This window comes from Nanorana parkeri, unplaced genomic scaffold, assembly GCF_000935625.1.
Source record: "Nanorana parkeri isolate BGI_ZX_2015 unplaced genomic scaffold, ASM93562v1 scaffold1607, whole genome shotgun sequence".
NCBI lineage: Eukaryota > Metazoa > Chordata > Amphibia > Anura > Dicroglossidae > Nanorana > Nanorana parkeri.
The window spans coordinates 203,241-213,952 of record NW_017307875.1 but is presented as its reverse complement, the minus strand read 5'-3'; the positions used below and the strand labels follow the sequence as shown (position 1 = coordinate 213,952).

Below are 10,712 nucleotides of genomic sequence, written 5' to 3'. Positions count from 1 at the left end.
GTATAGGACATGGGGACACTGAGGAAACATTCCCATGCTGCAGTGAAGACAAGCTTCAGAGATTGGAGAAGCAGGGAGCCGGCTCAGCAGGTCAGGTGAGTATAACTTTTTTTTAGCATAGACAAAAATGGGCAGTTAAAAGGAGAACTATGAGGTGAATGATTTTCACTCAGCCTCATAGTTTGAGCTGACTTGTGACAATGAAACTGTCACACGTTGGCTCAATATATCGGGAAGTGAGCGAACCCATACCATCGCTCGCTCACTTCTCGGATCATCTCCCTGTACAGTGCACTGACTGTCACTCACAGCTCCCTGCAGGGATTCCCCCACCTCCCCGCTCCGATCCTCCAGCGCTGACTGGCGGAACGGACGGGGGAGGTACAGCTGGCTCTGCCTCTAGATAGGCGGGGCCAACTGTCAATCACCCAGCTGGGTAGATCTCGACAGTAATGTCGGGATCCGTCCCGGCTGCGGCGTCTCAGTATATTGCGAGCTGTAGCTCGCGGTATACTGAGCTTTGGGTCACAGGAGGATGCTATTTTATGTCCTGACCCTTAGGAGAACTATGAGGAAAAACACTTACTCCATAGTTCTCTTTTAACTCTTGCAGTGGGGCTACCCCTGCACTGCAAGAGTTAAATAAAAGTTTTGCCCAGGGTTCTTCTTTAAGGGGAGTGATGATATCAATCCTTCTGTTATGCGATAGTGCTAAGGGCTAGTGATTGCTTGCCAGACCAAATCACTGCCACATAGGTGGAGGTCACATGCATCGGGGACTTCGCTGGCGCAGGCATTGGAAGGAGTGCTGGCAAGGTGAGCATCAGGGAGTCAGAGTGCCCCTTTCCACAGTCACTTGGCTCTGAACAGTTAAAATGAAAGCATTGCTTAAAACATTTGGATCAATTCAATACACATATGGCCACAGCTTAATAGGTTATAAGGCTACAGATTTCATTTCATAAAGATTTTTAAAATACAGTGGGGAAAAAAAAAAAACAAAATCAGATTTCAGTTTCCTGAAAGCAGATCAAATCAATCCTGAATGGCTGTTTAAAAAAGATTTGCCAAATAAGCAGCCATTAGTGTAAGTATGCGATCTCTGTACCATCATATTTGGGTAAACAATAACCTGATTCAGTCCTTAGTTCAGCTTCCCTATCAACTTACAGTTTCTTTTAGATGCGTTGATCATATCTATAAATGAACAATAAAATCAACACTGATTGAGAAAATAGAGTCATGTGATTGCTTTCACCTTCATAATTAAATGCGAGTAGTGAATCTTGATTTGAAATTTCTGATGCTTCCATGGTGCTTTGGGCCATCCAAAGTAGGAAGGGCACGGCACTGTTTTTGTTTTTTTGGCTGTAGTCTATATAGTTATTGGTGGTTCAGAAGCCAGTAAGGAGAGCCCAAGCTTGCACATACATGGTCAATGCACCATAAAATCCATTCAGAGTCTCTTGCTGGAGGTAAGGCCCATCTTAGTGGGTTACAGCTTGGATTTTGGAGTATGCTGAATCAGCTGCTGTATATCCAACAAAGCCTTTTCCAAATAGTGAGCCAACCTGGCCGCATTGGTTTCTGCACAGCTGTTAAACGCAGACACTGCAAAGTTGATATGCTCTTCCATGGGGTTGTAGCAAACGCCATATCCATCCGGGACCACGGGGCCGAAGCACATAACGCAGTCCGTCTTAGCAGGCACCTATGTGCAATATCAAAAAGATGTATAAGGCTTATTAAAAGAAAAATACAAATTAATTACTATAGATGCTTCTGGTGTGTTATACCTGGCTGGTGGAGAGATTAAAATGCATCGCAATGGCGTACGATGTGTCCATGAAGATTTCAGGAATGCTAACCAAATCCTCGATAGCTTGAAGTTTCAGTCCCAGTAAATGGCGGTCTATGGCCTTACCACTGATGGCCTGTCAGGGGAAGAAGAGGGAAGAGCTCTAGTTTAGGCATCATGTTGGTTGCCACCACTGGGATCTTGATCCCACCAGGGACATTGTATGACGTTCTATCTTCTTCTTCTGCTTGTCTGGGTGTCCTACCACAAACTAAAACCATGCAGATTGGTCAATCAAACTTCCACCCAGGCTGGGTATTAGATTGTAAACTCCATTGAAGGCAGAGATTGAAGTTAGTGGTCTTTGTACTCTGCAACCTGTTACATAATTTCTTACTGTATAAATAGAGAAATACATTTCATTTGTTTAGGAAAGAACTTTAGCTGGACACCACGGCCACAACTTTTTTTTTGCTTTTTGCAAGTAAGATTCCTTAACGTGCATCAGAGTATTGGCAAACCTGATTGTCCTGCATACCTACACCACCTGCAGCTATAACCTTCACCTAGTTATGCTGCCATCAGATGGGCCATACAACTTTAGAACGGAAAAAATCTAGCAGATTCCTCCCATCCATGCTAAAAGGCACGGCTGGTGGAATCTCCCACTGCAGCTACTGTATTTGGACATTTGGCCCAGTCAGCTGTCAAAATACCCGAGCAATGCCAGCATCTGATTAATTGCAGGCAGACAATTTTATGCCCAAATTCTTCAATTTTTCAATCAAAAGGATGTTGGGTGGGAGGCAGCAGACAGGGCCACCCACTGAGTGAATGCCAGCCGGTTCATCAAAAACCAGCAGAAATTCGCTCAGGCTTTGGCCAGCTTTAGAGTGGACCGAGCGTCCCATATATATTTTCTCATGTTAAAAGGAGAACTATGAGTTCGAGCCGAAGTGTGACAATGAAACTGGTCACACGTCGGCTCAATAGATCGAGAAGTGAGCGAACACATACCGTCGCTCAGCGCTGACTGGAGGAACGAACGGGGGAGGGGGCGGGTACACCTGGCTCTGCCTCTAGATAGGCAGAGCCAGCTGTCAATCACGCAGCTGGGTGGATCTCGACAGTAATGTCAGGATCTGTCCCGGCTGCGGCGGTCTCAGTATACCGCGAGCTGTAGCTCTTTGGGTCACGGGAGGACGCAAGTTTATGTCCTCCCGTGACCCTGAGGAGAACTATGGGGAAAAGCCCTGACCCCATAGTTCTCCTTTAAGTGTAGATATGCAAAGAAATTTGTAGATTTTTTACAGAGATTACAGGAAAATGCTTTTATTTGGTTTTGTAGGCAGAAGGACAAAGCCATCTCTGGTCAGATATCATCCAGGGTTACTATCTACTACCTGGACCGAGATGCTGGCTCAGAGATGACACCTTGTAACTTGCGGCAAAGTTACCATGTTACAGTCTGATCACTGGGGGAGAGGACACAGAGGATTTGCTTTTGCCTGCAGAAAACGAATGAGATCATCTCAGTCTAGGCAAAGTATCTCTGGTGAATGATTACAATCCTCTCAATTTTGTTTTTCTTTTTTTGTTTGTGCTCTGTGTGCTATTCGGGAGATTCCCTACTCTTCCTGTCCCAGAGACTCAACAGAAAGTAAGCAGAAATCTTTTCAAAGTGACAGGTGTCTCCAGTGGAAGATTTCTCCTGTTCCAGTGACAGCAAAAGGTTTGTCTGAAGATACTAGGAGATGCACTGAAATAAAATTTCAAAACCGAAATAAAAATAAAAAAAATATATATGTCGGGCCGAAACCAAAAATGTTTTTTATTTTAACTTTTTTTTCAAAAAAAATCATATTTTTTATAAATGTTTTAATTTTTTATATTTATTTTTATTTATTGATGCATTTTTTATTAAATATTTTTATTTTTTACTTTACTTCTAGGGGCTTTGGGGAAATATTAGGGGTCTAAACAGACCCCTGATATTTCCCTTTTAAAATAGAAAAAGAGATTGGGGACACAGAGTCCTCAATCTCTTTTTCTGCAGCCCCTGTTCTAAATGAACAGGAAGCCTCTATACTGAGTGTTCCTGATCATTCATAACATGAGGACAGAGTATGTTTACTATAACCACAATCATGAATGAGCAGCAGGGGATGTAGATCACTTCCCATTCATTCATAATTGAGGATATAGTAAACATACCATGTCCTCATTTACAAAGACTCTGGTCAGCGACTCTGAAAACGTTTAGGACAGAGGATCAATATGACAGACGGCCTACTAGCATTTTAGAAGGTTGCCGTCAATCACAGTCTATGTGTTTCCCTCTGTAGATTTCAATATTTTAAAATACTCTACAGCAGGGCTCAAAATTTGCGAGTGAAAATTGCGAGGGGGGCGAGTGGAAATTAAGCTATTGAGTCAGACACTCAGTCATGGACCGAGTTCCTGATGACTTGCCCGTATGCTGCTGCTCACAGCCGTGCATCTTCCCATATTAAAGATGGCCGCATGATGGCAGCCATCTTTACTAAGGTCCGTTTTTGTATCCTAGCGACAGCATAACTTCCAGCCTGCGCACCGAGGATTATGGGAGCTGTAGTTTCACTTTACAGAGCCACTGTGACAGCAGTGGGTGAGTGTGTCACGTAGGGGGTATTGGGTTAGGTTTTATTGCTGCGGTTCAGTGTGTGGGTTGGCATAGGGCACTGCCTCCTTAGGGGGCCCTGGTCATGCGCTGGAGAACAGGAAGCAGAGCGAGCTGGTGAGAGATGCTGCTCATCCACATTATCCACACTCTGTACCCATCTGGGTATCGAGTGCCTCTGCTAAAGGAGGCAGAAAGGGGCTAGCCATTTTGGAATGATAGAACACAAAATTCACGGACGTCACAATACAGGGGAAGCCCTGGGGTGAACTGGCAGACCACGGGAGGGGTCCCAACAGCTTACTGTGCCGCAGGCCCCATTCATGCAGCCTGGGCTGCAATAGCTATGCATGGGACCAGAGTTAGTCCCAAGTGTCAGGCCCCCGCCAGCAGGTAATTGAAGGGGACATAGAGATGGGTTGGGGTGCCGTGTGTGTGCTGTGGCTGCATGTGCATGTGTAATGTACTGTGTTCGTTGTGCTGTGGCTGCATGTGTAAAGTCCTGTGTTCGTTGTGCTCTGGCTGCATGTGCAATGTCCTGTGTTCGTTGTGCTGTGGCTGTATGTGTAATGTCCTGTGCGTTGTTTTGTGGCTATATGTGTAATGTACTGTGCCCCGTGCGTTGTGCTGGTGTGCTCTGTGTGTGTTTGTTTGCGATAAGCAGGGCAACTAGTGGCGAGTAACTTTTCAGGCCTGGCTAGTAGCTCATGACCTGAAATTTTGAGCCCTGCTCCACAGCATTGTGATCTTACTTGGTATGTGATCGTTACAATTTAATCTTACCGTGTCTGTGTAGGAACGATGCACTTGCACTGCTTTCCTCAGTAGATCCACTTTTTCTTGGTTCTGAGAATCAGGAAATAAAGCCACAATGATTAAATGTACAAACTACTAACATGATTCCAATAGAAACCAATGTTCATGAAACAGAAGAATCTTTATGTTCACTCCATTACCAATTGGTTATTTGAACTAAAAAAAAAATATATATATCATTGGCTGCAGTCACTGTTCGGCCAAAGATTGGCTCCTTCAACTTTAGTTGAAGGGGGGAATTGTTGACGGGTAGGGATGTCCCGATAGCACTTTTTTAAGACCAAGCACAAGTACTTGCTTTGGGAACATGTATTCTGAGAACACATGTCCGCACAACAGAATTCCTCTCACCAGGCTGCTCGTCGATCTCACCCGGGCAACATCCACGCCCGGACCAGCGATGCTGGGACCCGGCCTCCAGGGCCGGCGCTAGCGCAAGGCAAGACGGGCACTTGCCTTACGGCGCCAGGGAACAGGGCGGAAAAGTCACCCGATCGAGACCAGACTCAGTGTGTGGGCTGCGGGCGGGCGGCATCTGAAAGACGAGTCCCCGGCCACAGCGGCGCTGACCTCTGCAGTCACGTCTTAGAGACTCAGCGACACTCTCCTTGGATACGTCAGTGAGTGACGTAAGTCGCCTCGCCCCTGGTTCCCCTGGCCGCTCAGCCGTGAAGGACAGGTGCGAGGGCTGCAGGAGGCGGAGCAACGGATGGACCAAACCAGCAGGCAGTGTGGCGGCAGTGGCGTCATTCTGGAGGCGACGGCGACCTGTTGAGGGACTCGGGAGCCGCCGTCCGGTGCACACATTTTGAAGTTGGAACCGACCGAGCGAGGAGGCGATTTCACCCTCTCTGTCTTGGTGACCCACGGTCGGACTCGAATCGGGATCGGGAGCTAGCTGAAGTGGGAGCGGTATGTAATTTAACAAAGACAAAGTGCACGTGGTATGCTGCATTGTATTGTATTATTTTGTATTGTATTGTGCATTGTATATACAGTATATTGTATTGTGTATTGACAATACACAATACAATATACAATATTGTATTGTGCATTGTATAATATATTGTGTAAAGTGTATTGTATTGTGCATTGTATATTGTATTGTGTATTGTATATTGTATTGTGTATTGTATAATACAGTACAGCGGCACAATGCTGAACACCAGCAGCTATAGAGGAACAACAAATCCCAGCAATAATACATTATACAGGCTGGTTAATATATTATTGCTGGGATTTGTTGTTCCTCTATAGCTGCTGGTATTCTCCATTGCGCTGTATAATGTATTATTGCTGGGATTTGTAGTTCCTCTATAACTGGTCAGTGGTAATCTGCATTGCGCAGTATAATCATTATACAGCGCAATGGAGAATACCACCAGCTATAGAGGACTACAAATCCCAGCAATAATATAGAGCTGCAACAATTAGTCGATTAAAATCGACAATGGAAAACGTTGTCAATGTTTTTCATGGTCGATTTGTCGTCAAAAATTTAAATTTCCTGCTCGCCTCTTACGCCCGCCTGTTTGCAGCTCCATACACGAGTTACGCCGCGCTCACCACACAGGCCGGACACACGCCCGCAGAGCCGACGCGACTTACAAGGGTTCAGAAACAGGTAAGGAGGACCTGTTTTAATGTTTCCTGTTTTTTTTTAAAAAAGCGCACACTGCAGAACACAGCTATAGATGAACACCAAATCCCTGCAATAATATATTAAGCAGCCTGTATAATGTATTATTGCTGGGATTTGTAGTCCTCTTCCTGGGGGGGGGGGGGGGGCAAAATGCACCTTCGCCTGAGTTGGCAAAAATCCTTGTACCGGCCCAGCCGGCCTCCTCCACTTCCAGACTGGCGATGCTGGGACCGGACCTCTTCTCTGTCAGCTGACCATCACTGCTGCCAGGCCCCCCGACCTCTATCCTTCTCCCGGCCCAGTCCTCCCCTATCAATCGATGGCAGAAACCCCCAGCTTCTAGCCCTGGGTCGGCCGCTCCGGCTCCACTATCCGTAGTTTCCGCCCCTGGGGCTGTCCACGGCTGTTCCTACGCTGGGAAGGAGATAAAGAACTGGACAGGCACTGCCATGGACAGCTATCTGCAGGTCCCCACAAGTGCGGGAACTCAGATGGCCGCTGCGGTTTATAAATTTAAAGGGCTGTTATCGGCCTTAAGAATTGGGGCATGGTATCGGGACATCGTGAAAATGCCTGGTATCGGGACATCCCTATTGACGGGGCCATACATTGCTCAAACTTCAGTCAACTCAACAGGAATTGAGCAAAAATTGGAACAGTGTATGACCAGATTACATTATATGCCCTGAACGAATGTCATATAGCTGCAAGTTCAAAATCCTTTGCCCCATAATCATGGCAATGACACCCATTTTATAAAAGAGACAATTGTAAAATCTAAAAAAAAAAAAAAGTATCTGCACAAGTCATGCTTTGTTAGACTGCTGAATGGAGAATAAAAGAGCAGTAACATATTGATGAGGTCATCCCCTCCTAGAAGCAAGTTCAGCGTTAAGCTGGCCATACACTGTACTATTTCTATTTACAGATTCCTCCGTCAATGTTAAGCAGTGTAGATGGAGGCATCCCCACTGTTTACACTGTATTCTGACAGCGGCCGCCGGCTGCTGTCAGAATACACAAACGGAGCTTGCAGCTGATTTTCCAACCAGCTCCTTGGATATTCTGATCGAGGGATGCCAGGTGGAGGGGTGCCAACCCACTGTGCAAATTTCAGCCGGTTCAGCAACAACCAGCCAAAATTCACAAAATGTATAGCCAACTTTAGACTGGCAAGTACGGCCCAGGGCAACAGAGCCCTGATTGGTTCAGAGTGCTGCCCCTCCTCTCTCTGTCTGTGTAGGAGAGAACATGTATGTGTACTAGTTCTTTGCAAGGATAAATGTAATTAGTTATAATTAAAGCATAACTGAATTAAACAGAATTTTTAAAATGTGCCTGGAGTTCCACATGATGGACTTATGATGTCACCTGTTTTCCAGCATCATCCATGCTTTGGACAAACTCCAGAGATTGAACCGAAGCAGACCGGATGGTATCTGTCCTCCCCAAGCGGAACATTCGAAGTGAGGCACTCTCATAGGTGGCACAGGACCTTCCGTACATCCTTCAAAGGGAAAGTATAGCGCATTTTCAGTGAGCACATATTCTAAGTTATTGACGCAGTGTTAACTTTAAAGAAATTTGTATAATTTTTGGAGTAATTTTTTCACAATTCCACCAGCGTGTATTTCAGTGGTTTTGATACAGATTTAATGACAGCGATTTGTAGATTAGCTCAAGGGTGGGCAACTCTGGCCCTCCAGCTGTTGTGAAACTTTGAACTTTGGACAATTAGCCCTCATTCACACGAGAAACGGCCAGCCCGTACAGATCCGTACTGCGTGCATGGCCGTATCAGGCCACTCCCAGGAAGGACAAGTGCTGCGTGTGATAGTATGCAGCAGCCTGTCCTTCTCTATGGGAGTACGTGGCCGTATGCCCCCCTTCGCTCACCTGAGCTGCACGTCCATGAGGGTGCGGGTGTCCGTACTCGTATGCTGACAGGTTGGATCCTGTCTGTATCCGAGCAGGGACACCCGCACAGACATGGAGGTCAGGTGAGCATAGGGCGGCATACGACTGCATACTCCCATAGAGAAGGACAGGCTGCTGCGTACTAATCACACGCAGCACCTGTCCTTCCCGGGAGCGGCCCGATACGGCTGTGCATGCCACACTGATTCTGTATGGGCCGGCCGTTACCCATGTGAGTGAAGGCTTAGAGGGAACCTCCCTAACACAATAAAAACCTAATAGTGGTTCTAACCCAGGGGTGGGCAATTCCAGCCATCCAGCTGTTTCGGAACTACAAGTTCCATGAGGCATTGCAAGACTGACACTTACAGGCATGACTCCCAAATGCAGGGGCATGTTGGAATTTGTAGTGAAAGCACAACTGGAGGGCTGGAGTTGCCCACCCCTGAATTAGCCAATAGAGGCAGGCCTCAGTACAGTTATTCTGCTCCTCATCTTAACAAGTGACATAAGATATCAGCCACACAGGCATAGCTTACATTAAGTTGGTGGACCCTTAGACATGAGTAGCACAGCAAAGCAGGAAGCAGAACCTGGGCAGTTAAGAAGCAAATAGGGTTGCCCATACTTTATTTTAATAAAATTACAAATTACACAAAGAAACAAGGTTTTTAAACCATAATGATAAAATAATTTCAACAAGCTGATCTTTTTTTAAATATACAAGTGTGGTGGAGCTGGTCATTATTTCCTCCTAGAAGCCTGAGCTTTTAGGCACATACAGCACATAATCACACACAGTTCTTGAGAACCCAGAGGAGCTGTGCCAATGGGCTTTCCTTTGCTTCAAAGCAATTTGTATTCCAATACAAATCTATTGGTATGCAAAACCTACTCAAAGCAAGTCAGAAGGACTTCAAATGTACCCGTCAATGAATTATGTATGATCTCAGAAGTGTCTCAAACTGATGCCATTGACACAAGCCCTAAGCCTGTCAATATAGGCCCCGAATAAAGAGTTCCTCTTTTCCCAACTTATTCAGCCTGCCCATTTTTTTTATTAAGGAAAAAAAAAAAACATGTTAACCAACATCCTCAGAGTGCAGGCACTAGATGATGCCCATGCATACACAAATACAGCAGGATGTTCTGACTCCCTGACCAATGTAGCTTACATACACACCATCCTACATCCCAAACCAGAACCCATCAACTAAGCATTCTGTAGCACTTCTGGCCAAAAAATTTTTTGAACCCCCCCCCCCCTCCCTCCCCCCCAAAAAAACATTTCTATGACCATGTTCACATCTGAGCATTTTGTTGCTTGTAGCAAAATGCCAGTCACTTGAAGACCGTACATGAGCTCATTTTTGGCAAATGCTGCGCTACTTGGCACCATAGACCTATGTGCCATGATCTGCTCACAAAAATGCGCGATTGTGTGTGCAAAAGACATGCTGAAAACGCAGTGGGTTTCCCTCGCCCAGCAAGGGTTAAAATGCTCGCATTATCCTAGGGTACCAGGAAAAAGGACTTCTGGCTGACCTTTTTCCACGCTCCCGAAAAATTCAATGGGACCAGTCCCCCTAAGACTCTTCTCTTTTTGCAGCTGTGACATCACCACATATAATGCAAGAGCAACAGTCCAGCATTGTAAGCGAGGATGCTGAGGGCCCGTCCACAACCCATAGAATTGGAGAGAAGGAGTGTGTGCCGGCTACTAGGAAAGTGAGAGGTATGGCAAGTTAATTTTTCCTGCTATCCTAGGGTAGAAACAGCATTTAACCCTTGCTGTACAGGGGGAACCCCACTGCAAGGTTTGTGTTTTTTGTTTTTTTTAGTTCCCCAGAGATCAGCTTTAACCACTTGCGGACCAGCTG

At 45.9% G+C, this 10,712-nt stretch overlaps 1 protein-coding gene across 1 annotated transcript in view; it reads right to left on the bottom strand.

Annotated features, from left to right (window-relative positions):
• Nucleotides 1-1,272: 1,272 nt before the first annotated feature.
• CRAT (carnitine O-acetyltransferase) overlaps nucleotides 1,273-10,712 on the bottom strand; it is a 45,352-nt gene continuing 35,912 nt past the window's right edge. Inside the window, exons 11-14 of the mRNA XM_018570840.1 lie at nucleotides 8,287-8,422; nucleotides 5,241-5,303; nucleotides 1,797-1,934; nucleotides 1,273-1,711 (exon numbers count right to left, since the gene is read on the bottom strand). Of these exons, the coding sequence (XP_018426342.1) occupies nucleotides 1,496-1,711; nucleotides 1,797-1,934; nucleotides 5,241-5,303; nucleotides 8,287-8,422 (553 nt within the window). The 3' untranslated portion in view covers nucleotides 1,273-1,495. The remainder of the gene's footprint in view (nucleotides 1,712-1,796; nucleotides 1,935-5,240; nucleotides 5,304-8,286; nucleotides 8,423-10,712) is intronic.